This window comes from Salvelinus fontinalis, chromosome 40, assembly GCF_029448725.1.
Source record: "Salvelinus fontinalis isolate EN_2023a chromosome 40, ASM2944872v1, whole genome shotgun sequence".
NCBI classification, from domain to species: Eukaryota; Metazoa; Chordata; class Actinopteri; order Salmoniformes; family Salmonidae; genus Salvelinus; species Salvelinus fontinalis.
Window position 1 is genome coordinate 24,035,749 of NC_074704.1, and position 27,967 is coordinate 24,063,715.

The window sequence follows — 27,967 nt, forward strand, 5'->3', positions numbered from 1 at the left end:
TTTTTTTGCCTGAGTGAATAATCTCACTGAAGAATATGGCGTTATTTCGTTGTCCTAAAATGTTGAATCGTGTTCTAAATGAGCCACTCGAGGGCTGAGGATGCCATACGACCAGTTATGCCTGTATGACCAACTCATTTCATGCAGTAAGACTAGGCCTACTTTTATGTAATTATTGTGCTGATACATTTCTGAATGTTTAATTAGTGCAATATTTATTCAACTTACAACTGAAGACAATAGGCAATGTGAGTGAAAGTCGATGTAACCTACTTTCTTAGTTTGGGCCTATACCGACTCGCAAACTTTCCAAGGCGGCGTACAGTGTAAATGTCCTCTCTCTTCCTTTTAGGCACCCCCTTTTCCCACTTCTAGCTCTGATTTTTGAAAAATGTGAATTAGCAACTTGCACGCCGAGAGAAACTGGGGTCGCTGGAGGCGACGTGTGTTCCTCGGAGTCTTTCAATGAGGATATAGCAGTATTTTCAAAACAGGTTTGACATATCTATTTACTTGTTTTGTTGAAGTTCAAATTCGTTCAAATTCGTCTATTTCAGGGTAAATGACAGCTGTGCACATATAGATGTTTTGTAATTCTGCATTGTGGAAACTTCGTAAGCGGCAAGCTGTCCCATGCATGTGAACACCATGGTTATGAATGATGTATGACACTCAGTGAACAGTGAACTTCTAACACTTGTGTTTCAGATTCGATCAGAGAAGCCTATATTTTCATCAAATCCAGAAATTGATAATTTGGTAAGAACTCACTTGCTTAAGGTCACTCACAAGAACAGTATCGAACCGTTGGCCCATGAATACATTCATTAATTGTTTACAGTAGCCAACACTTTAGTGTGAATTTGACTTTATCACAGTCCTTGTTATTAATGGTGTCATAACAGATACACGCTTGTGTAATCGTAATCTGTCAAAACGATTTTCTTGTCATAAAGTTTGTTTGCTCTAATGCTAATTATTTTAATCCTAATGATCACACACACACACACACACACACACACACACACACACACACACACACACACACACACACACACACACACACACACACACACACACGCGCGCGCGTAATGATAATAATAATGTAATGCTCCAAAATGTGAATAAAAATGTTTTAATGCCAACTTTTTTCCTTCTAGATGATACAAGCAATTCAAGTATTACGGTTTCATCTGCTCGAGCTGGAGAAGGTATATTTACTCATACCCATCTCACGCACGGTATATTTTATCACCATCGATTGCGATGATGCGTAGCATTAGGCTATAACTCCGTAGTAGAGGTGTAATAGTGGTGGTAGTATATTTGGTTGCCCAAGTAAATGTTCATGTTATGGAGTTGATGATGTTGTCATTGATGGACGGCTTGCAGAATATTAGGCGAGGGCGTTTATATAACAGTCGCCATATTGCTCATGTTAGGCCTGTATTGGAACTTTCATTGGTGAGGAGAATAAGTTGATGAAGTAGCCTACAGTTCTCGCTCAATTATATACAAAAAATAAGAAAAATAAAATAATCATTAGTTTTTCTACAAGTAATGTAAAATGTATGTAATGTGATGTAGTTCTGCTATTTTTGAAGCCAATGTGCTTGAATAGTATCTTAGACCTGTCACAAGGCCAGGGATAGGCTATTCTTTATAATACCATTCATTGCCACCATCTACATTACATTTTTTAGGGCTTTCCCGTAAGGTATAGTGTTCACTCAGTTTTGATACATGTTTGGTTGTCCTCTGTGTTTGCAGGTACACGAGTTATGCGATAATTTCTGTCATCGATACATCAGCTGCTTGAAAGGAAAAATGCCGATCGATTTGGTCATAGACGACAGGGACGGTGGAAATAAATCCGACAGTGAAGATTTTACAAGATCGTCTGGGCCTCTTGATCAGGTAAGCTCTTGCCTACTACGTGCGTATTAATACAAGTCTATTAAGTGCATTTGAATTGTAGGCCTATACAGAGAACACGTCGCACGCGTTTTATGCTGTCTAGATCGTTTAATCAAAATAGATAGGCCTATGGAAAAAATATAATTTAGGAAATTGTTGGCCTCGTCTTAGTGATATAGATTGATAAGTGACTTTAAAATAAATCAAATATGAAATGTAGGCCTAACATTTGACAAAATGACCATGAGAACAAAGTTTCTATTCCATTTAATTTCAAAGCATAATAAATGGTTTCATCTTTTTTCGGGACATGACCATTAATATGTTTTGGAAAAAACTTGTTTGAAGTAAGGATCCCAGTAAATAGTTGCTTGGCTTTTATTAAATAACGTCTTGAATAAGTGCTTTGGGGGACTATGGGAAACATTTTAATTGTTATTATGCTATTTTATGGTGTTTTTATGTGTTAATTATGTTCATTGTGCTGCATGTGCTTGAAAAAGATGCCATTGATCAAAAAAGGGGCAAGAGGTGAAGAGTCAAGTCTGCTCCTTTTTCGTGTGAATGCAACCAAGCCAGTTTTCAAGTCACGTCGCACCCACTCTTTGAGCAAGGCTTTAACAATATGGAATCCCTTCCTCCGAGTGCCATGTCAGCCACACAGCATTTTGTTAACCATTTAACCCTTTATTTACCAAAGCAACGAGGATAAACTCAGGCTTCCCTAGCCTATGTTTGCCTGTTGTTGAGACGCTCTGAGTGTCCCATTCACTGTACTACAAGGCTCCAAGCTCTGTATTATAAGATAATCCTCTATCCAAGTCTATGCTGTATTCTAGTGTGAATCAAACTACTATGTATCCACTTAGGAACATGTATCCCCTTCAGTCCTCTCATTTCCCTCCAGTAGTACTTCGATCACATCTTCTGATTTGCACTTTGACGGTCGTCTTTGATTGCGCTGTCAGAGTGTTTTTTTTATTATTATCGATCAAACAACATGATCAATGATGAGCGCAGGTCCCCTGAGTCTCATAAGAACTCTTGATTTATGCTTTTGATTTAACAAATTGTGTGGCTCAGTTGGTAAGAGTGTGGCGCTGGCAAAGCCTGTCGTGGGCTCGATTCCCGCTGGGGGTTACATATACTAACACGTAAGTCGCTTTGGATAAAAGTGTCTGCTAAATGGTATAAATTATGAACCAGCACACTAAAGTGTAGCTCCTGAATGTGGAGGTCAACCCAATAACCAGTCCCACCAGCCTTCAGTCTCCTACCCATAAGTCCATACATGGTACATCACCCACCCGCCCGACAACCACCCTACCTTACAGGCACTTTGCACCCTTACCTCTAGCCCAATAGTGTTCCATTTTCACACTTAATCCCACACTTAGTTTCTCTTCTCAAGTGGGGCTGCATAGGGAGTACCTAACACTGGTTATGGGTGAATAGTGGGAGGTGGTGGCGGTGTGTGTGAATATGCATGTGTGTGTGTGTTCGTGTACATGTTCGAGTGCATGTGTGTGTGTGTGTGTCTCGGTACTTGCCACCCTCGGTCTCTCAGGAGCGGTTCCATTCTGATTGAACCAATCTCTTCAGTCCTGTACGCACTCCCTCTCTTCTATCCCCCTGGCTCGTTTTGTTGGGAGCCCCTCTTGTTGGAGTTGGCCATTGCTGCTTTAACCATTTGTGTTCTGAGCATATGTTCCAGATTACCACAGCCTGACGGCATTCTCTTGGTATGCAGCGTAATACATGATATATATTTTTCATTTTTTTCCTTCCCAAAGAGGACTTATTGTTATTCATTTGCTGGTCAAAAACAATTATGAATAATAGGGTTTGCATTTTGACCTGGAGTTAGCATTGAGTTAGCCACGATGCGCCGCCAACTGAGGGGAGTAGCTAGCCAGTGTGTACAGGTTTGTTTGGCTGTGTGTTTGGTATGACTACAGGCTACAGTATTTCTCCTTTCCCCCCCACATGATATGTACTGCATATGATATGGATATGATATGTAAGGAAACTAAGAATGCGGCTTTTGTGCCCGACATAACTTGGGTCTCCATCCACATCTCTTTTAACCAGTCGGCCGTGGATTATTCTTTATGACTCACTCCTCTCAAAGCCCTTGGTTTCTATATAACGCATAGACCATTGACGTGCTCTCTGTGGTAAATCATTTTCATACTGTAGTTTCTCGGCTGATTTTTGGTGTCCTGTCGTCCAATCAGATCTCGTGGAGCAGAGACCACGATGACACGGCGTCAGTTCGCTCGGCGGGGACGCCCGGGCCCTCCAGTGGGGGACACACGTCACACAGTGGGGACAACAACAGTGAAGAAGGTAAGGATTCACTGATAGGTAAGATAACAGGATAGGTGTCCATCACCTTTGCTTTTGTCTTTCAAGTATACTGTCATATCAGTGGGAGGAACGAGGAAGCTATTTTAGCCTTTTGGGACAGATCAGATTCACTTACAGTAGACATACTAGAAAGGTGTCCACCATTATCGCTTTCGCCTATCAAGTACCTTCAGATTAGTGAGACAGTGTTGGGACTGATCCCATGTCAAGCCAATGAGTGAGTGTCACGTGTTGTCGAGTTTGGATTTGGATGTAACGTTGAATAGAAAGAGAGACAGCACAGAGAAAGAGAGAGTGAATGATGAGGGTTGACAGAAAAATGTGAATGCTGAGCTCAGCCTGGGACTGGATCTGGAAGAAAGGGCGCATTATGTTCTTGTCGACTGAGCGACGATTTATATACCAGCCTCTGCGCCTCTTTTATTTGGACACGGGGAAAGAGTAATAACAGAGAGCAACACACACACACACACACACACACACACACACACACACACACACACACACACACACACACACACACACACACACACACACACACACACACACACACACACACACACACACATTAAATGCTAGGCTAGCTCCTAATGGTTGAGGTAGAGACGAAGACTAAAAGGGACTCTCTCTCCTCTGCTATTGGCCGTCTTTATGAGCAGGGCTCTGGGTTTGTGGACTCCCACCACACTCTCCAAATAGTTTGTCAGATGTGTATCACCTATTACCAGGGCCATTTGCAAAGTGCTGTTTGTGTGCCAAGTGCAACAAGCGTTCAGGGGTTTTGTTATCTCCCGAATACACTTTCAGTTTAGCACCGCCACGGGTGGACTGCTTCGGGGACATCTGTGTGTTTTAACTCCCGGGCACAAATACATTCACACAGCCAGAACACAAGGCCCAGAACACAAGGCCCAGAACACAAACAACCATTATGTCCTTTTTATACCCCATTTGGATGGTTGGGGAATTGTGGCTCCTTCAAGGGAAGTATTTGACAGAAACATATTGGTTGAGCTTCTGTTGGAAAGTGGATTCTTGGTTGATCCATATTGGGTATGTAGTCCAGTGATACCTTAACACTGGTTCCTTGCATCTCGTAGATAGTCCTAGAGGACCACAGAAGCTGCCGTTGGATAGTCATGGTTTTCTGACTTTTCAGGAAAAACCTGATACATACCTGAGGAGAGATTTGTTAACTCCCACTTTAACTGAAGGAAAAACTATCTCTCACATGTAGGGGGGGGGGGGGGGGGGCATTGCTGGGAAAAAGAGGAAGAAGAAAGAAAACAAAGGGAAAGCTGGTAAATAATGTCCCAGAGAAGGCAAACCGTTTCAACGACTTAGTTCATCGCTATGGGGATGTCTGCAGTTTGGTCAAACATTTTGCTTCTGTTCATTTGAACTTGCAGGTAGCCAATAGAGAAAGTCCATCCAAAGACAAGTAGTCAATTCATCTCAATCTTTTCTTTGTGCATTGTCCGTGTTTTGTTGTTCATGGTTGCTTGAAGTTACCACAAGCCTGACCTGGGCAGCGAGGCCATTCTTCACAGACCCTTGGATTGGCCGACAATGGTCACATGGCTACCTTGCTTCTATAGGGAAGTGCGTCTTACAAGAAATGACCAATGGTGGAAGCCTGGTGCAAAATAAAAGGTCCTCTCTCCTCCCAGGCCCCTTGCACCAGACCATGGCCAATAACATGGTGTGCAAACACTTGTGAAAAGCTCAGCAATTGAGCAGGCCAGCAGCTGCCGCGAGCGTCGAGCTTTGACAGCTTGACTTAGAATGTTTGCGTGAAAAGTGCAAGTGGATTTCTATGCCTCTTAATCTTGATGCTGGAAGAGAAAGGAGCAAGCAGCGATATTGAACGGCAGAAGAGAAAAAAGGGTGGAAATGGAATGAGGGCAAAGGGAATAAAAGAAAGAAGAGGGAGAGAGAGGGAAAGAGAGCGAGGGTGAGCAATGAGTCCTTTTGGTTTGGCGTAGGCATGGTCAAGGCTGCATAACCACAGCTGAGCTGACTTCATGTTCAGAGTTTTTTTCCGGGGCAACAAATTCCTTTGTATGGCCTCACTCCTCCACTGGATGCCAGACAGGAAAGCAAAGCGTAGCAGCGACTTCCCTTGCCACTACCACTTTCTCCGGACCTCCCCAAGTCACTGCATCGCTTTGCTACTTCCTTCGTCTTTTAACACAACCCCCCTTCACAGTCACACATAGCTGGATGTAGAGGAGGAGGATTTGACATGTGCAGCTCTAGTCACTGTAGAGCGCGTGTGTCCCGTCCCCGTCTCCATCTCCACCCGGTACACAAGTTGTCGCTGTGAAGCTCGGAGGTGTCACAAACCATTAGCAGGTTGGGCCCAAAGTCACCCCAGCGGCGGCGTTTCTCTCCTCGTGGCGTTGGGCTAGAGAACGCTGCCGCAACACGGCGCAGTGCGGAGTGTAAATCAGCCTGAGGTAGCACGCCGTCGTCCTCCTAATGAGGCCGAGAGCTTGTTTATGGACTTCAGCATAATTTTTACGATTATTTCCTCCTTCTCAGACTCTTGTCGGTCCCAGTAGAATCTCACCTCTGTTTTGGCGGCGGAGGTAATGGCAGAAGAAGCCTAAGCGAAGTCAACCTCCAAGCTAGTGAAGTCACCACTGATATTATACTAATGTGGTCGGTAGTCGCTGCCATATGCCTGCTCTGCTTTAACTGACTGTCTCTAACCATGCCTGTTGCCGTTAAAAGGGGGGAAATTAAATAAAATTAACCTCATTACATGGCACTTGACAAAAATACTGCATATGGCATGATTTGTAATTGCATTTGGTGAAGAGGTTAGCAGTTAGTGGGGGCTTTGCTAAAGATGAAATGGACCTAATGTTGGATCGAAGGAAGCCTGGTCCCAGATATGTTGTGCTGTCTTGCCTACTCCTATGATAGAGTTGGCAAGACAGTACAGAGAGATCCAGGGCCAGGCTACCTTTCAATCCAGCATTTCATCCAGTTCATCTTTAGCAAAGCCCTCGGCGTGCCCCGAACAATGACCATAGGAGTTGGCAAGGCAGCACAGACCGATCTGAGAGCAGGCTAGATCGAAGGAGCATTCACTTCCAATGAGACATCTTGGATTATGAACCCAGGGCCAGCAGTGTAGCTCTCCCAGGCCAGATGGGAGCTAAGTAAACATAAGAGGCGAACTTTAGCGGAAAAAACAGCGAGAGGAACAAACTGGGTATTAAATCATTGGCTGGTTTTGGACTGCGTCCCAGATGACACCCTATTCCTTACATAGTGCAGCACTATGGACCCTGGTCAAAAAGTAGTGCACTATGTAGGGAATAGGGCGCCATTTGGGACGCACTCTGGGTCTGTGATATCTCGGAGATGTACTGTATGGATTTTGGGGGTGGATAGATGGTGCTCTGGGTGGGTCATATCAACCCCACAGTACGGTGAGTCAGAGAGTTCAACTCCTGTCTTAAAAGCTTTCTGAGATGTATATTCATAAATCTTTACAATATATACAGTATATATATATATGTTCTGGGGAGGTTTGGTGCATCACGTGTACAGTACACGAGAGTGTTTTGTATGGAACATTGAAGACTCAACCTATTCGTTCAGACACTCTCTTCTGATAAATATGTGAAGGTTTCTTGGATGAAGATGTTGATGAGTCAATCGTTTGAAACGTAGCGAGAAATAGATTTTTCACCAGATCCATCCATATTTCAACTGTAGAGCTTTCTCCTCGCATTCTGAAAGACTGTGTAGCAGTAACTCTATTACGGCGTCCTGCAGTTTGATCAATATATTCAGAGCAGTGATAAAACTGGGTAAAAAGGGTCGAATTTCTGAAGAAAACACGATCAGTTGCTGTCTTTTGCCCAAGATGCTGTAGCAGAATTCTCTCCTTTTGGTTGAAAACGTTTGTCTTTTAATGCACTAACTAAACACATTCAGCTAAACAAGGCCAGGAAAGCACGATCGCTGGCTAATCATGCAAAATATAAAATGAGTCCTTCCACAACCCAGAGAAGCTATGTTGAAAGGTTAGAATTCCTGAAGCAAAATGAGCAGTTGTTGACTGTTGTCCAAGAGAAGATAGTCGGTTGCCAGGTTGGAGCCAAAATGTCCCAAACCTCCCTCCTTAGCTCCCTAATGGAACCACTCACTCACACTAACTGTTGGCTTTGTTTGTACAGGTGACTGCATGGACAACGGGGTGGCCTCTCCCAGCACTGGGGACGACGACGACCCCGACAAGGAAAAGAGGGATCGTCACAACAAGAAGAGAGGCATCTTCCCTAAAGTGGCCACCAACATCATGAGAGCCTGGCTCTTCCAGCACCTGACGGTGAGTAGAGTGGTGGATCACCATTACACTTCTTAGAAGCCAAGCAGTGGGACCTCGATACCGGTGGCCATTTTGAGCTCCAAGTCATGCCCTTTAGACTCAGTTATACTTTATGGGTGTTTAGGGTTGTTGTGACAAGTCTGAAATGTAGCAATGAGGGAGGGGACTTTTCCACTGCTGCCTAGCAGGCTTAGGAGGATTCGGCTGTTGAAATGACTTTTGAATTGACTCAACCGAAGTTGTCAAACTGAGCCATGCATGCGGGTGTGCACGTGTGTGTTTGTTTGACAAGGCATATCAAAGCTATAGTGAAAATTATTTTGTAGATAACTTCTCCCTAAATCTCCTGTCAGTCGCTACGAGTGAAGTGAGTTGTGATAAAAGACTTTGGTTAACATTCAAATCAAACTTTATTTGTCACATGCGCCAAATACAACAAGTGTAGACCTTACCGTGAAATGCTTACTTACAAGCCCTCAAACAACAGTGCAGTTCAAGAGTCAAGAAAATATTTACCAAATAAACTAAAGTAAAAAAATGAATAAAAAAATGATAAAAAGTAACACAATAACATAACAATAACGATACTATATACAGGGGGTACCAGTACCGAGTCAGTGTGCGGGGGTACAGGTTAGTTGAGGTAATTTGTACATGTAGGTAGAGGTGAAGTGACTATGCACAGATAATAAACAGCGAGCAGCAGCAGTGTACAAAACAAATGGGGGGGGGGGGGGGGGGGGGTCAATGTAATAGTCTGGTGGCCATTTGATTAATTGTTCAGCAGTCTTATGGCTTGAGGGTAGAAGCTGTACCGAGCAGTTGCCATACCAGGTGGTGATGCAACTGGTCAGGATGCTCTCAGCGGTGCAGCTGTAGAACTTTTTGAGGATCTGGGGACCCATGCCAAATCTTTTCAGTCTCCTGAGGGGGACTTTTGTCGTGCCCTCTTTACGACTGTCTTGGTGTGTTTGGACCATGATAGTTCGTTGGTGATGTGGACACCAAGGAACTTGAAACTCGCGACCCGCTCCACTACAGCCCTGTTGATGTTAATGTGGGCCTGTTGGGCCTTTTCCTGTAGTCCACGATCAGCTCCTTTATCTTGCTCACATTGAGGGAGAGGTTGTTGTCCTGGCACCACACTGCCAGTTCTCTGACCTCCTCCCTATAGGCTGTCTCATCGTTGTCAGTGATCAGGCCTACCACTGTTGTGTCATCAGCAAACTTAAGGATAGTGTTGGAGTCGTGTTTGGCCACGCAGGGAGTACAGGAGGGGACCAAGTACACACCCCTGAGGGGCCCCAGTGTTGAGGATCAGCGTGGCAGACGTGTTGTTGCCTACCCTTACCACCTGGGGGCGGCCCATCAGGAAGTCCAGGATCCAGTTGCAGATGGAGGTGTTTAGTCCCAGAGTCCTTAGCTTAGTGATGAGCTTTGAGGGCACTGTGGTGTTGAACGCTGAGCTGTAGTCAATGAATAGCATTCTCTCATAGGTGTTCCTTTTGTCCTGGTGGGCAGTGTGGAGTGCAATTGAGATTGCATCATCTGTGGATCTGTTGGGGCAGTATGCGAATTGGAGTGGGTCTAGGGTATCCGGGAGGATGCTGTTGATGTGAGCCATGACCAGCCTTTCAAAGCACTTCATGGCTATCGATGTGAGTGAGAGCTAGAATGACGTAGCAGTAAAAAGGGAGGCAATATTATCTGTGTCCATAGCCTCACGGATACATACTGTTAAAGGGAGACATATCTGACATACACAGAAATATCTAATTTACAGCTTTGGCCAAAGTTAGCAAGCTAGTCAATTGGCCAGCAGGCACTGAGTGAGAAACACTGAGAGGATTTTGCTATGTAGGCATTTTCCCCCCTTTTTCTGTCCAGGCTCCATACAAGGAGAGGCTAAATCGGGATGTCTCGATGGGGGTCAAGGTGGCTGCCAGGACCCACCATTGAACCTGGGTGGCTGCAGCCTGCAGCAGATGGGATGTGGGAGAGAGGGAGGAGAGATAACCCAGGTAGAGAGAGAGAGAGGGAGGAAGAGAGGTAGGGAGAGAGAGTTGACCATAGACATTCCCAGGTTCTCTGGAGAGTAAAATGTTTGTGTGTGTGTGTGTGTGTGTTTGTGTGCATTGTCAGTTAAGTGGTATTTAGAACTATGAGCACAATATCTTCCATTTACACCGTATCGATTCTCAAGGACTTGGTAAAGGTTCATGCATGTGGTCTAGCAAGCTGGCTGCGGATGTGTGTGTGTGTGTGTACCAGGAATCCTGGTGATAAATGGGGCAGCACTCTTGCCCCTCCAGCAGGGAACCACGGGCCTTTTCTTCCTCTTTTCACCCCCCACATCTCATCCTCCACTCCCTCTCTTTACCCACTCACACAAATGGTATTTTCCTTTTTAATTGATCAAGAAATGAGTGTTAAACGGAAGCCGTTGCCCCGAAAAGCCCCCCTGACTGCATCCCAAATGGCACCCCATTCCCTATACAGTGCGCTACCTATAACCAGGGCCCATTAGAGCTCTGATCAAAAGTAGTGCACTATGTAGGGAATATGGTGCAATTTAGGAAACAGACCCCTCTGCTTTTTTTCTGCACACGGGGCTCCCCAAAGAAAAGGTAATTATGTGATAGGGTAATGGGACGAAACCCAGGCGTTCAGATTGTTGCCATGCCCACTACATTGTGGGAGGATCCACTGGGATTTCGCGTGTCGTTACCACGTTGAGGGGGATAGGAGGCGGGGTGAGGAGTGAGGGAGGGGTTAGCAAGTTCCCTCCCTCATTTTTTATTCATAATTTGTTTTTTTCCATTTGAGATTTTTTCTTCTTCTCTTAGTTGTGCACAGCATATTGAAGCTTGCAAGTGAGAGGGGAGCCACAGCTTGTAAAAGAGAAACCACCGTGGAACGTGCTGTTTTCTTCACATGTTTTCGCTTCTCTTTTTACAAAGTGTTTCATGTAAAAAGCAAAAACCAAGTGGAAGGCATAATCCCTGTTAATACAATTATAGGCTAATTTGCCACCCTCTTGCTCACAGATGTGCTGCAATAATAACACGTGCTTCAACCCTGCAAGCACATTCTACCCAAACCTGAGCAGAAACAGGTGGGAAAGAAGTTGTACTGGGTCGCTAAGCGTACTGTAACTTTGTTGATTGAAGTTGAGATTTGAATAAATGACAAGTTACCTGTAATTAGAAAAACACCCAAATCTGTGAGTTACGGAATGCTTTGGTTACACAGAGGTGAAGAGAACTTCTGAACTAGGGTGGAGATGGCCTAATTCCCGAACCTTAGAGTTCGTAACCCGTGCAATGCAGAAACATTTTCTATCCTGCTTTCCTGTCCTCTGGAAAAAGGAATGCCCTCCTAAGCAGAAACAAAGAGGAGTCTGGCTAGCGTTTCACAGGAAGCCCCTGGAATGACCTCATCCCCTCTCGCCCTGGGATCATCAAAGGTCAAAGTTTGACAGGCCATTTGAACCCATTCGTCATTGGTTGTTTATTGCCAGAGCCCCCTTGGATGTTGACGTGCCAATCACCCATGGCAAACTATGGTGTGCCACACAGCAGCCTATACGCTGGCTGGGAATCCCTGTACCATGCCAATGGCAGCCAGCCATCCCTATCCCCCTCCCCCCGTCTACCCAGAGGCACATTTATAATGCGGTCTTGCCCTGATGTCTGATGTCATTAGATCTGGGACATGAAATGATACAAATTAAACATTGACTATGGCCTGACTGGTCTCTCCTGCCCCCCCCCCCCCCCCCCCCCAAAGTCCCTGGACTTCCCAAGCTTTACACACTGTCTATTTACTGGCCTCCCCCCACCCCCAAACCACACCGACTAGCGCCACTCATGTACGTGTGACGAATCCATCTATCCATATTCATATTTGTAAATTAAATCTAGTCGCGGGACCTACGGTTCCTAATTATACCTTAATTCTATCCAAGCAAGCACTCAGAATCGTTGGCGCCACCCAATTAAAGAATAAAGAACATTACACATGGTGTATAATCACGTCTTGGCTTCTCGGACTAAAAATATGACCCTCCCTTTTTAGCTGAATGCGCCTCTTTGTTGGGGTAGCAATATCTGAAGTTCCTCTTGCCACTGTTTTAAAACGTTCTTTTAGATCCTTTTTGTTCTCGATGCCCATTTGAGTTATTTGAGTTATTTGACTTCCAGGGAAATATTTGGAGGTAATGAGAAGACGATTATTGGAGTCAGTGGCAATCCAATTCCCTACATAGTGCACTACTAGCCCATATGGCTTTGGTCAAAAGTAGTACACTATGTAGGGAATAGGGTACCATTTGAGACACATACAAAGAAGGGAGGAGCAGAAAGATGGGGCAGCCAAACAGGATATTTTTAGGAGACCTGTGGGGCATCTGAGTTCATTTATCCAATGCTGGCGCCCCATTGTGTCAGGGGATGGTCTTCGCTCTTTCTCTGGGTCCCTCACCCTGCAGTGAAAACATCATCCATTACCTTTTTGACAGGCCCCCAGGGACCTCCAGGGGCTTGGGACTCAGCGCCCAGCGGGGGTCGCCTTTATTGACCTCCCCAGAAATCCAGCATGTGGTCACATACATCACTGGCTGGGGCCTTTTTCTCTGACAAGGTAAATGGGCAGTGTTTAGTCCCGAAAAGATAATGAGGTGAGGAGAAGAGGGCCGATGGAGCCAGGACATTGGAGGAGATTGGCAGATGGCAGTACACATTGAACGGGGGAAGCTTTAGTTTGATTGGGGGTGCACTAGAGACGAGTTCAGCAGTTAAACCTGACTTGTTGGTGTTGCTCTGCAATCCATCTTTTGTCTTGATTGCTTTCCCCTATAGCAGCTGGACACACATTGGATGCATTTTTTTGTAGTGTCCCTCTCCTTACCCTTGCCAAAATGCCACAAATAGCAAAATGCTAACAAATCTGAGTTTGTTAAGAGCACTGGATTTTGAATTATTTGTGAAGTTTAGCATTTAGCCTTACTGTAGTTCAATGACACCCCATCTAAAGCTATGGGCTCTCTCCAGGGATGTAGTGTTAAATAAAGATGGGTGAACTCTGCAGATCGAGATGATGGTTCATATCCAGTATGTTTATCCTCCACTATTTCGCCGCTCCTCTCACCTCTCGCTGTGTCCGGGTTGTGGGCGCGCTGTGTCCGGGTTGTTTCGCCGCTCCTCTCACTACTCAGCTGTGTCCGGGTTGTTTCGCCGCTCCTCTCACTACTCAGCTGTGTCCGGGTTGTTTCGCCGCTCCTCTCACTACTCAGCTGTGTCCGGGTTGTTTCGCCGCTCCTCTCACTACTCAGCTGTGTCCGGGTTGTGGGCGCGCTGGACCGACCGCCCTCGGAGCGGCTCCTCACTCCAAATGAGGAGTAATTACAACCTCCTAACAGGTTTACTGGTCCAGTAAACAACATAATCACCCTCCCGGAACTTCTCCTGAATTGGCTGATCGGTTCAGTCGTGAACTCAAAGAGCTCGCAGCTCAAACCCCATTGGCTCACAGCAACCCTTCCCTCCAACCAGCAGGTGTGGAATAGAGTGGCAAGCCAACATGCCTCACCTCTTACCCCATAGCCGTGAAATGCCACGTATTCTGTTACTGCTGTTTACTAATGAGATTGGTCAGTAGTAGGTACTCCCACTCATTAGAGGCCCTTGTTTGGGGGATGGGGTTGGTTGACGTGCTCCATCGCTGGGGCTAGCAGCAGAGGAATGTAGCCTGGGGCTTTGGGACCTGTTTAAGGCCTACATTGGCCTGCCTGCCTGGCTGGATGAATGGCTGCTAGGTGGGAGACTGGTACAGCTGGCCTGTCACCACCTAGGCTGCCTCACAACCCACAGCCCAGCAGCAGCCACTTAGTGGTCGACACCAGGCAAGTCAGGGCCCACTATGTGAGTTGTAGTGTAGTGTGTTGTAGAAGGGTGGAAGAGTGTATGATGTGTTTGTGTGCGTGTGTGTGTGTGTGCGTATGTGTACATTATGTTCGTGTGTGTATGTGTGAGTGCGTACGTGCATGCGTGCATTCTCGCACGTGTGCATGTGTGTGTTTACCAAAGCCCTCTGACCAACACCCCTCCAACACGGACTCTCTCGCCAGGGTGACAGTAAAGCCCCCTTTCCATTTGATGTGATTAGACCTGCCTGCGAGGATCGGCCTGGTTGATGACGCTTCCCTCTGTTGCTGTTAATGTGGTGCTGAAAGGCATGGTGACGAGGTGTTCCCCTCGGAGTGGTCAGGCTGGCTGGAAGTGGAGCGGGAGGGAAATAGAGGCCTGTTGACTGTTGGTATTCTCGGTATCCCATGCTAGCAGTTGAGTAGAAGTGACATTCATTTTCAGGCAGAGTCAATTGTGTTAGAAGCTAAGGCAAGTTACGTTCATTTTCGGGTAGAGTCAGTTATTTTGGATTCTAAGCCCAGTTATATTAATTTTCAGGTAGAGTTAGTTGTTTGTAAAAGCTAGTTGCTTGGAAAACAAGACAAGTTACTTTCAGTTTCAGGTAGAGTCAGTTGTTTGTTAATTCTAAGGCAAGTTAGGCTCATATTCAAGTTAGTTGTGTGGAAGCTAAGCCAAGTTACATTCATTTTCAGGTGAGTTGTTTCAGCTAATCCTTAGCTCAGCTCTGTTGCCCCTGAGTATTTGTGTTGCTCTGCACTACTTTTTTTGCTGTTGGTGTCTTCTGTCTCCTTGGAGATTTGGTGTCTGTTAGCCATTCACCTGGAGGGCATGGTTTCATTCTGTCCCAGCATGCTAGAGAGCAGTTCTTGCCTGAGCATGGAGTGGCTGCTAGCTGGCGGCAGACCTGTGTCGCCATTCATGTCAGAGTGCTCTGAGTATACTGTCCCTATAGGCACAAATCTAGCATCAGCTTTAAATGCAATAATCCTAAATGGTAATCGTTATAGTGAAAAATCACAAACTGACCTTGGATCAGCGTTGAGAGGCAACTTCATCTTCCTTGTGTCAGAGCCAAGGGTCATGTCCAGTAGGGAGAAAGCTTTTGAAACAGAGCAAAAAGGGGAGATATTGAACTCGTCCAATATGGACACATATTTTACGTTTTCGGTTGCAATGCGTTTTTCCACAGTGTACCCTACTGAACAGGACCCAGGCCTCAGTGCTGATTACAGGGTTGGGGATGGCCCGGCCTTAACTTTGGGGTGGTTAGCTCTGGGTCGGTTAGAGCCGCTAGTCCTTGCTAACAGGATTATAATTCATAATGAGCGGGTGGGTCGGGATTGGGGCCCAGAGTGGAAACTCTGAAATTAGGCCTGAGGTTACCAGCCTTTCCTATGTGTGTGTGTGCGGGAGTGTGTGTACGTGCATGTGCATGTGTGTGGCTGTCCTTTCACTTTTGTGTTCCTGGGAAGATGTTATGGTATCTTAACTTGTTTTTCCTCATGAATGTCATTGTAGAGATTGGTTCAAGGCAAGTTTTTTTTTCAAATTGTCTCATAAATGTTTTGCTGCTATTTTTCCTTCTCTTAGTTGATAGAATTATCCACGTTATTCAGGAACAAAGGCCACTTGGAGGAACATGGAACATGGCCGACAGACAGCGAGGGACAATTTAATGAGGCGACACTGAGATTATCACTTTCTGTGGCGAATTAGACTCCGTTTAGGCCAATTACCTACAATCAAATCACATGGAAAGAGGGAAAGGCATCCATTACCAATTGATTCAGCGTCAATGGAAAAAAAACTCGGTAACATCAAAGACCATCTCCCTGTCGCCACAGAAAAAGGATGTGGTCGATAAATATTCTCCAGGTGTAAAGTGTGTCATTTCTAGCTTTGTGCCTATGTGGAATTGGCCTGCAGGGGTATGGCATCTCAGATGGTTTGAACTGGTCACAGTGGAGGTCTGATTTCTAATGTTAAATAGCATTAGATGTCATTTTACATTTTTTAAATTGAACCTTTATTTAACTAAAGCAAGTCAGTTAAGAACAAATTCTTATTTACAATGACGGCCTACACCGGCCAAACCCAGACGATAACGGGACAATCGTGCGCTGCCCTAAGGGACTCCCAATCACGGTCGGATGTGATACAGCCTATGAAGGGTTGGGACAGTAGATGTTCTGACCTTTTCCTCTTCTGGTCAATCCATAGTTTGACCTCCTTTCCTATATCGTAGCTCCCTTATTCTCACTGACTTGACAGGTCTGGAGATGGTTGAAAGCTATAGGCTTGGTTTAGTTACTGACATAGTGCTCCCCTATCCAGTACTTTCAGATTAGGGGGTAGGAGTGGAAAGTAAATAGAAAAGGGAGCGCTGTTAAATGCATTGGGATTCTTCCCGTGTGACTTACGCTCCCATCTCTACACACACGCGTACACACACGCGTACACACACGCGTACACACACGCGTACACACACGCGTACACACACACACACACACACACACACACACACACACACACACACACACACACACACACACACACACACACACACACACACACACACACACCACACGCCTGTATCTATTTCCCCCCACTGCTAAGAGAACCAGCTCAACCTACTCTAGGGCGTATCAGGAGCTTTTATGTGTGTGTGTGTGTGTATGTGTGTGTGTGTGTGTGTGTATGAGAGCTTGTGTGTGTGTGTGTGTGTATGTGTGTGTCTGTGTGTGTGTGTGTGTGTGTGTGTGTGTGTGTGTGTGTGTGTGTGTGTGTGTGTGTGTGTGTGTGTGTGTGTGTATGTGCAAAGTATCAACTAGTATCATCCCTAATTAATATAGCTGTTTCTTCACTCGGGTAAACTCTTTAATTGGCTCACACACACACACACACACACACACACACACACACACACACACACACACACACACACACACACACACACACACACACACACACACACACACACACCGTTAATTATGATTCCATCTCATATTGCCCTAATGAGTCTTTGGAGCCACACCTCCGTTTGTTCGCGCTAATTAGCAGCTGCCGCTGCTAGCACAGCCACAACAACACAAACAACACAAAAGCCGTTTTTTGGTTTTCTTTCAGTTACTATTTCCTTTATATTCATAATGTTCTTTCTTTTTCTTTTTCTCGTTGAAACAGCATCCTTACCCTTCGGAAGAGCAGAAGAAACAACTGGCCCAGGACACGGGGTTAACGATCCTACAAGTCAACAATTGGTGAGTTGGATTGGGGTTGTTTGGTGTCTGCATGTGTTTACATGGCAGCAATACTTAGACCGCGTCTTAAATGGCAACCTATTCCCCATAGGGCTCTGGTAAAAAGCAATGCACTATATAGGGAATGGGATGCCGTTTGGGATGCTGCCTTAGTTAGTTTACTCCACCCCAGGCAACCTGCGTCTAATGATCTGAATGATTAATTCCTCTGGGAACACCCGAAAATATCCCGCCGTACAGTCTGTTGGCTTCAGTTAATTGGAATGAGAGGAAACCTGTGGAATAGTTCCAGTGTTGCGGCGTGCATTTACTACAGTATTTACTAGTCTGAAAGAGGAAAGTAGGACATTTCACTGTACTTTGATCTCTTTTATGAATAAATATCCACAGTTATTAACAAAGTATGAGGTAATAGCCTGCAATGTCTTTAATTCTGGCTGGTTATGGAGGCGAAACATAGACAAGAATGATGATTCAACCAACTCTACGAGATATCTCAATCTTCACATGTACAGATGTACAGACATCCTATCCAATTGAACCCTAGCCTAGGCGAATATACGCAGCAATATACATGAGCAAATACAGAATACAGAAAATGCAATCGATGGTTTATGGATTAACTCTACACCATTCCAACTACTGTTTAGCCTTTACATGCATGCACTATGCACAGTATTTCCCAATATGCATGTGTCAAAATGAATACCCACAGAACAATCCTCTGTCTATTCTACAGCTGTTGTATGCGCTAATCATTTGCCTATGAACCGGAGTTATACTGTGAGCACTGAGGCGGTGTGCCCTAGTAGGACGTCCACTGTGTGCAGCTCACCCTGCACTATCAGCTCAGACATAAATATCCCTGTCATGTCTACCTCTGATAAGCCTCCCAGTAAAGCGATAAAAACAATCACGAATCCCAGGAGTGCTAAAAATAGCCCATATTAACATATGTAGCCTACCCTAATGACATTCATCACTATTGCAGTTGTTCCATGTACAGTGGGGCAAAAAAGTATTTAGTCAGCCACCAATTGTGCAAGTTCTCCCACTTAAAAAGATGAGAGAGGCCTGTAATTTTCACCATAGGTAGTACACTTCAACTATGACAGACAAAATGAGAAAAAAATCACATTGTAGGATTTTTAATGAATTTATTTGCAAATTATGGTGAAAAATAAGTATTTGGTCACCTACAAACAAGCAAGATTTCTGGCTCTCACAGACCTGTAACTTCTTCTTTAAGAGGCTCCTCTGTCCTCCACTCGTTACTTGTATTAATGGCACCTGTTTGAACTTGTTATCAGTATAAAAGACACCTGTCCACAACCTCAAACAGTCACACTCCAAACTCCACTATGGCCAAGACCAAAGAGCTGTCAAAGGACACCAGAAACAAAATTGTAGACCTGCACCAGGCTGGGAAGACTGAATCTGCAATAGGTAAGCAGCTTGGTTTGAAGAAATCAACTGTGGGAGCAATTATTAGGAAATGGAAGACATACAAGACCACTGATAATCTCCCTCGATCTGGGGCTCCACACAAGATCTCACCCGTGGGGTCAAAATGATCACAAGAACGGTGAGCAAAAATCCCAGAACCACACGGGAGGACCTAGTGAATGACCTGCAGAGAGCTGGGACCAAAGTAACAAAGCCTACCATCAGTAACACACTATGCCGCCAGGGACTCAAATCCTGCAGTGCCAGACGTGTCCCCCTGCTTAAGCCAGTACATGTCCAGGCCCGTCTGAAGTTTGCTAGAGAGCATTTGGATGATCCAGAAGAAGATTGGGAGAATGTCATATGGTCAGATGAAACCAAAATATAACTTTTTGGTAAAAACTCAACTCGTCGTGTTTGGAGGACAAAGAATGCTGAGTTGAATCCAAAGAACACCATACCTACTGTGAAGCATGGGGGTGGAAACATCATGCTTTGGGGCTGTTTTTCTGCAAAGGGACCAGGACGACTGATCCGTGTAAAGGACAGAATGAATGGGGCCATGTATTGTGAGATTTTGAGTGAAAATCTGCTTCCATCAACAAGGGCATTGAAGATGAAACGTGGCTGGGTCTTTCAGCATGACAATGATCCCAAACACACCGCCCGGGCAACGAAGGAGTGGCTTCGTATGAAGCATTTCAAGGTCCTGGAGTGGCCTAGCCAGTCTCCAAATCTCATGCCCATAGAAAATCTTTGGAGGGAGTTGAAAGTCCGTGTTGCCCAGCAACAGCCCCAAAACATCACTGCTCTAGAGGAGATCTGCATGGAGGAATGGGCCAAAATACCAGCAACAGTGTGTAAAAACCTTGTGAAGACTTACAGAAAATGTTTGACCTCTGTCATTGCCAACAAAGGGTATATAACAAAGTATTGAGATAAACTTTTGTTATTGACCAAATACTTATTTTCCACCATAATTTGCAAATAAATTCATAAAAAATCCTACAATGTGATTTTCTTGATTTTTTTTTCTCATTTTGTCTGTCATAATTGAAGTGTACCTATAATGAAAATTACAGGCCTCTCTCATCTTTTTAAGTGGGAGAACTTGCACAATTGGTGGCTGACTAAATACTTTTTTGCCCCACTGTATATTCAAATTTTTTCTATTACAATTTGTATTGTTTATATTTCAGTCAATAGTCATGGCGCTCCCCGATGGTCATTCCACCCCACCACACCCCCTCAATAGTCTTTACTCTGCCTCCACCTCAATGAACATTTATTTATTCATCGCTGCCACAGTTGTTATTATGTATATAGTGCTATTTCTATTTCTATCGTTGTTGTTTTATTGCCATTTTCATTATTTTATTTCACTAAGTCCTGCATGTTGAAGCGCGAAGCCTAAGATTTTTACTTTACCCTGCAATCCCACATGCAACCCTGTACACGTGACTATTAAACGCTGCATCTTAATCCGAATCTGAAACAAGGTTCATGAAATTGATAACTTGCTCGTAACAGATAACATTCATTGACTGACTATCTCTGAAACTCACTTTGATAATACCTTTAGTTATACAGTGGTAGAAATACATGCTTTCAACATCTTCAGAGGAGACAGGAATGCCACTGGTGGAGGTGTTGCCGTTTATGTTCAGAGTCATATTCCTGTAAGGCTTAGAGAGGATGTCATGTCAAAGGCTGTAGAAGTAATGTGGCTACAGGCTCACCTGCCTCACCTAAAGCCCATTGTTGTGGGAAGCTGCTATAGACCACCAAGTGCTAACAGTCCGAATCTGGATAATATGTGAGAAATGCTTGATAATGTAGGTGATATCAACAGAGAGGTCAATTGTTTTGGGTGATGTAAATATTGACTGGCTTCCATCAAGCTGCCCACTCAAGAAAAATATTCAAACTGTAACCAGTGCCTGCAACCAGGCTCAGTGTCACGTTCCTGACCTATTTCTGTTAGTTTGTTGTATGTGTTAGTTGGTCAGGACGTGAGTTTGGGTGGGCATTCTATGTTTTCTGTTTCTATGTTGGTTTAAGGGTTGCCTGGTATGGCTCTTAATTAGAGGCAGGTGTTTGGCGTTTTCCTCTAATTGAGAGTCATATTTAGGTAGGTTGTTTCACAGTGTTCGTTGTGGGTGGTTGTCTCCTGTGTCAGTGTTTGTCACACCATACGGGACTGTTCGGTTTGTTTTGTACATCGTCATTTTGTGTAGTCTATTTTCCCTGTTCGTGCGTTTTTCGTGTTTAATGTAAGTTCGTCGTCCAGGTCTGTCTACTCCGTTTGTTGTTTTGTTAGTTATAGTGGAGTTCGTGTTTTTTTCGTCTTTTCTTTTAATAAATTATGTGTTCACAACCCGCTGCGCCTTGGTTCCATCACTACTCCTCCTCTTCGGTTGAAGAGGAGGAGGACAACCGTAACACTCAGGTTATCAGTCAACCTACCAGGGCATTTACAAACATCACAGGAAGGAAATCATCCACATGTATTGATCACATCTTTACCAATGCTGCAGAAATCTGCTTCAAAGCGGTATCCAAATCCATCAGATGTAGTGATCATTATACTGTATAGTATATCTAGGAAAACCAAAATTCAACATGGATTATAAAGCAACATTAATTATACTACCAAGAATAGCAAAGCACCCTTTACTGGCTGAAACAGCCGACCAATCAGCTGTTACCATTTCACAGTAAAGAAATGAACAACATATTTTCAGCACACTTATAGGGAAGGGCATTCGACATGTACGGCACTTAAACAAATGACTGATGATTGGCTGGGAGAAATTGAGAATATAAAGATTGTGGGAGCTGTTTTTTAAGGCTTCAGTGCAGCTTTTGACATTATCAATCATATCAATGTGTTATGGATTTACATCCCCTGATATATTGTGCATCGAGAGTTACCTGTCTAACAGAACACAGAGGGTGTTCTTTAATGGAAGCCTCTCCAACATCATTCAGGTGAAGTCAGGCAATCCCCAGGGCAGCTGCCTAGGGCCCTTACTTTTTCAAATCTTTACTAATGACCTGCAACTGGCTGATGACTTAACACTATACATGTCAGCTACTGAAATGACTGCAACACTTAACAAATAACTGCAGTCAGTTTCAGAATGTGTGGCAAGAAATATATAAGTTAGTCCTAAATATTTCAAAAACTAAAAGCATTGTATTTGGGACAAATCATTCCCTAAACCCTAAATCTCAACTAAATCTTGTAATGAATCATGTGGAAATTGAGCAAGTTGAGGAGACTAAACTGCTTGGAGTAACCGTGGATTGTAAACTGTTATGGTCAAAACACATTGATGCAACAGTAGCTAAGATGGGGAGACGTCTGTCCATAATAAATTGCTGCTCTACCTTCTTAACAACACTATCAAGGCAGGTCCGACAGGCCCTAGTTTTGTCGCACCCGGACTGCTGTTCAGTAGTGTGGTCAGGAGCCACAAAGAGGCACTTAAAATTGGCCCAGAACAGGGCAGCACGGCTGGCCCTTAAATGTATACAGAGAGCTAACATTTATAATATGCATGGCCCAAAGTAGAGGAGAGTTCGACTTCATCACTACTTGTATTTCTGAGAGGTATTGACATGTTGAATGCACCGACCTGTCTGTCTAAACTACTAGCACACAGCTCAGACACCCATGCATACTCCACAAGACATACCACCAGAGGTCTGTTTAAACTACTAGCACACAGCTCAGACACCCATGCATACTCCACAAGACATACCACCAGAGGTCTATTCACAGTCCCCAAGTCCAGGACAGACTATTGGAGGCGCACAGTACTACAAAGAACCATGACTACATGGAACTCTATTCCACATCAAGTAACTCGTGCAAGCAGTAAAATCTGATTTGAAAAAACTAATAGAAATACACCTTATGTTACAGCGGGGCCTGTGAAGAGACACACACACAGGCAGAGACACACGCATACACACACATGACAACATATGCACTATACACACACTTACACATGGATTTTGTGTTGTAGATATGTGGTAGTAGAGTAGTGGCCTGAGGGCACACACTTAATGTGTTCTGAAATCTGTAGTGAAATGTAATGTCATGTTTTTAATTGTATATAACTGCCTTAATTTCGCTGTAACCCAGGAGGGGATCCATAATAAATACAAATACAAATACATGCGCCACAAAGATCTGAAATCTCAAACTCGCTCCTCCCTGAATAGTGCAGTAATAATTAGCAAAAACTAGTGAAGATGGCCCCGCGGTGTGCCACACTGCCATGGTTATTGGGCGGAAGGTAATGGCTCACACAGAGAGGCCAGGTGCTGAAGCCAGGTAAGAGGAGCACCCAGCGTGTTCCTGCACACTCAGCTGCAATCAGCACTTATGCCTGCCTGGGTCCTGTTCAGTCGGGCACACCGTAGAAAAATGTTTTACAATGGAAAGGAAAATCTGCATTGTTTATTGGACAGTTCACAGTAGTACCTTCCCGTTTCACTCTGTTTCAAAACTCATACAGAAAGGACATGTGCTGTAGCCAGGTAGAGCGGAGAACCCAGCTTGTTGCTAGTGCACACTCAGCTGCACACTTTTCCTCTTTCAAGGACGGTGAGGTCGTGAAACATTGTGTGTGTTCCAAATGGCACCCTATTCCCTTTATACTGCACTACTTTTGACCTGTGCCCCATGCACTACGTTTGACCATAGGCTCTGGTCAAAAGTCGTGCACTATATAGGGAATAAGGTGCCATTAGGGACACAATCAGGATAGGCTCTCAGGGGCGTTGGTTAGCTGCTCAACCTAGCATGCAGGTAGTAGTACCACACAGGCCCCATGGGAATCAGGGGTGTGAGAGAGGTGGGGTGGGGAATGGAGCGAGAGGAAGAATATAGATAGAGGGGTAGATAGGATGCTTGCACATTCTGGATGGGTGGTGAGGGGTGGGGTATGGGAAATATTGTTTCATTTGATGGAGATTGATGACTTCTCCTGCTATTAGTGTAGCAGCAATGCTAATATTGTGTCATCTATTATTTGTCTGTTACCGTGGTAACTTGGCTGGCGAGCTGATTTTCAGAGGGAGTCCAAGTTTTTCTCTTGTATTAGGCTGAGAAATACAAATGAATTTGCAAGTTTAGCCAACTTTGCTTTCAGAAAACTGCAAATGAGGCCTTCTTGTTGGTGTCTCTCCCATGTATGCTTTTAAATGGACTTGTGCGTGTGTGTGTTTCTATGTTCTACCAGTATCTGTGTGTGCCTGTCTGTGTATGGAGAGATGGCGGGTTCACAGTTTAGTTAATGGAAACACTCTTCTGAGTTTGGCGAGAGGCACCCACTGAGGGTAGTAAGGGGGGTTTAGTGATGAGGTAATGGCCTCCCACTGTTCAACAACAGAGCCTAATGTTGCCGTGGGGAGTTGTAGGCGACCCCCACGTATGTCCTTTTCGTTAAAAGCACCAACCTTTGAATCACACACACACACACACACACACACACACACACACACACACACACACACACACACACACACACACACACACACACACACACACACACACACACACACAGAGACATGCGTGGTTGTGCGTATGCACGTATGTATGTGTACAAGCACGCTGGCACACGTGCGCACGCACACACACACACACACACACACACACACACACACACACACACACACACACACACACACACACACACACACACACACACACACACACACACACACACACACACACACACACACACACACACACACACACACGTACTGTTCTTGGAATCGCCGGCTGCGGTGGAACGTTACAGATATTCGAGCGTGTGTGTAGGAATTCAGAGCCGTTTGGCCTCTCAACTCAGCGGCTGGCGCTGACGTTTTTTCTCCCATTTTTTCTATGTCCTCTCTGGAATTTATGTGGTGGAAAAAGTACTACATTGTCATACTTGAGTTAAAGTCAAGATACCTTAATAGAAAATGACTCAAGTAAAAGTGGAAGTCACCCAGTGAAATACTACTTGTGTAAAAGTGTAAGAGTATTTGGTAAACAAATATACTTAAGTATCAAAAGTAAAAGTATAAAACATTTCAAATTCCATATACTGTATTAACCAAAGCAGGCGACACCATTTTCTTGTTTTTTAATATTATGGATAGACAGGGGCACACTCCAACACTCCAACACAATTTACAAACAACGCATGGGTGTTTAGTGAGTCCGCCAGATCAGCGGCAGTAGGGACGACCATGGATGTTCTCTTGGTAAGTGTGTGAATTGGAGCATTTTCCTGTGCAGCTAAGTTTTCAAAGTAGTTTTGGGTGTCAGGGAAAATAATGTATGAGTAAAAAGTACATTATTTTCTTTAGGAATGTAGTGAAGTAAAGGTAAAAGTTGTCAAAAATAGAAATAGAAAAGTAAAGTACAGATACCACAAAAAACTACTTAAGTAGTACTTTAAAGTACTTTTACTTAAGTACTTTACACCACTGATTTAAATGAAGCAGCAGCACAGTCTATTTCCTCGACATACACATGCATTGCATAGTCATCGTTCAATTGACATTGCTGTTAGTGCCTTGAATATACTGTACATGCACGGGCTCGTTTGTCAGTCACATACTAAGTGCAGTAGGATAGGTTGCGGAGAGGTTGTGGAGAGGTTGCCGAATTGGTTGCCGAAGCGTTTAAGTCCCCCTACCTCATAACAGGGCCATATGCTGATTGGAACAGGTGAGAAGGGGGGGTGATGTCAATGACGTTTTCACGGCAAACAGCTGGACTGGTTTATTTAAACACACCCAAGGGCGGGCGTGCAAGGGGGGAGTTGGGGGGGACCGAGGGGGAGGGGGGGGGGGGGGGGTTAGGGGGAAGCTGACCTGAGAATGACACCCGGGGAGGTGGGTTTAGGGGCCATTTTACGACCAGGGGAGCCCAGACTGGAGGGGAGCGGTCGTTTATTTTAATCCTCACAGGAGAGGCGTTTCACCGTGCTGAGGCTCCAGCTCTGCAGCCTGCAGTGGACGAGAACAGATGCCGCCGCATCAAATTAGCTAAAGGAGGATACTTCAGTTGTTGGGGTTGCTCTTTCTTGAGGGCGTTACTTTAAACAGAAAATGCTTTTCGAGCTGTGTTTGTATGTGTACATTTGATGGTGGTTGGTGGTGAGGTAGTATTTATAAAGTTGTGGATCAGGGTTGGGGTCAATTCCAGTTCAATTCAGGGAGTGAAAGTAAAGTGAAGGCTTTTCAATGCAATAGTTCCTGAGATGATTGAATTGAAATGGAATGGACCCTAACCCTATTGTGGATACCCTGGCTGTATCTAGAAGTGCTTACTTCACTACATGCTAAGCGTACAAGTTCATATCACACAAAGCCGTCGTAAACTAATGTTTTTCTTCAGAAAAACAACGCTTTTCAAAAGTGGAGGGTTTTTACAACACGTCTAGTCAGAAGAATAGGCCTCTATTGTGGGAGTGGGAGCCAGAGAGGGGTGGATGGTCGCACTTATTGTGCGGTGGGAAGCGGAGGGCTGAAGCAGGGCCATAAACGCAGTCCCATGGTGTGAAGGGTTCGCGGAGGGGTGAAACTTTTAACTCCCTAACAGAGGACGCAGCCTTGGCCGCGCCACATGGCGCTCTATTCCCCCTTTCATTGGCTGCTTAAAAGGCGGAGCTAGGGGGTGTGTGGTGGTGCCCGGGCTCTCACACAAACAGTGCGCCCCACAGCCTCTGCACCCCTTTCTCTCCCTCTATCTCTCTCTCCTTTGAGACCTCTAACACTACATACCACCCCTGTGCTCCCCACCATGATTCGTCACAGTATCATCAAGGAAATGTCCTTATTGTGTTTTTTTGTGGAAGCACTCTGGCCTAAGGGACTTTGCGCCTCATTTGTCAAGGCTTTGTTGATATGAAAGTGATTGGTTCCCCTTTTTTTTATGGTTCAATCACCCAAAACATCACCTAATAGCCATAATTTATTGTCTGATAGATATACAGTATGTTATTACACTGAAAAAGCATGCAGCTCTAGAAAGGCTTCATCATATGACTCGGTTTTCTAGTTCAGTTTGGGCCTCTTCTCCTCACTTCTCTCTTAGTATCTTCTTCTCCCCCTCATCTTCACCCCCCTCCCCACTCCTCCTCCCACTCCTCCGCCCCCCCTGCCGCCCCCTGCTTCTGCCTTTTTTCGGGCCCTGCTGAAAGGAGTGTTGTGGCTTTTGTTTCCCTGAAAAGGAAACCCGTTCCTCCCCTTTTCTCTTCTCTCTTTTTTTCCGAAGAAAAAGATGAAATGGAACCATCCCGCCAGGGGTAAAAAGGCAGGGGGACATAAATCAAGTTGGAACCACTGAGCTTTCACTCCCTGGGTCGGCAGGGGTCACGGGGCGGGTTCACAAGGCTTAAGACTGAGCAAGACCAGAGTGCTCCTCTGCCGAGGGCGCTGGGTCACGGGGCCGCCAGGGTCAAAGGTCAGGGATCATGCATACCAGAATGATGGCTTTCAAGAGCACAATTATACTTAGAGGGGACGTGTATGAATGTAGGACAACTCTCTGCAAACATTGCTATTCCGTAATGCACCTAAGGTATCCCACAGCAGAGAGATTTAGTTGTATGAGCTTTGTTTGGATGTGTGCTAAGGGGATGGTACACTAAAAATCTATACTAGTATTTGAGGACTTTACTTAATCA

General features: G+C 44.9%; 1 protein-coding gene across 1 annotated transcript in view; it reads left to right on the forward strand.

The window, feature by feature from the left end:
- Positions 1-27,967, forward strand: part of LOC129839358 (homeobox protein Meis1-like) — a 36,543-nt gene that overhangs the window by 2,823 nt on the left and 5,753 nt on the right. The window contains exons 3-9 of the mRNA XM_055906742.1: positions 353-494; positions 709-759; positions 1,161-1,211; positions 1,771-1,917; positions 4,155-4,266; positions 8,484-8,635; positions 17,746-17,822. Coding sequence (XP_055762717.1) covers positions 353-494; positions 709-759; positions 1,161-1,211; positions 1,771-1,917; positions 4,155-4,266; positions 8,484-8,635; positions 17,746-17,822 — 732 coding nt within the window. The remainder of the gene's footprint in view (positions 1-352; positions 495-708; positions 760-1,160; positions 1,212-1,770; positions 1,918-4,154; positions 4,267-8,483; positions 8,636-17,745; positions 17,823-27,967) is intronic.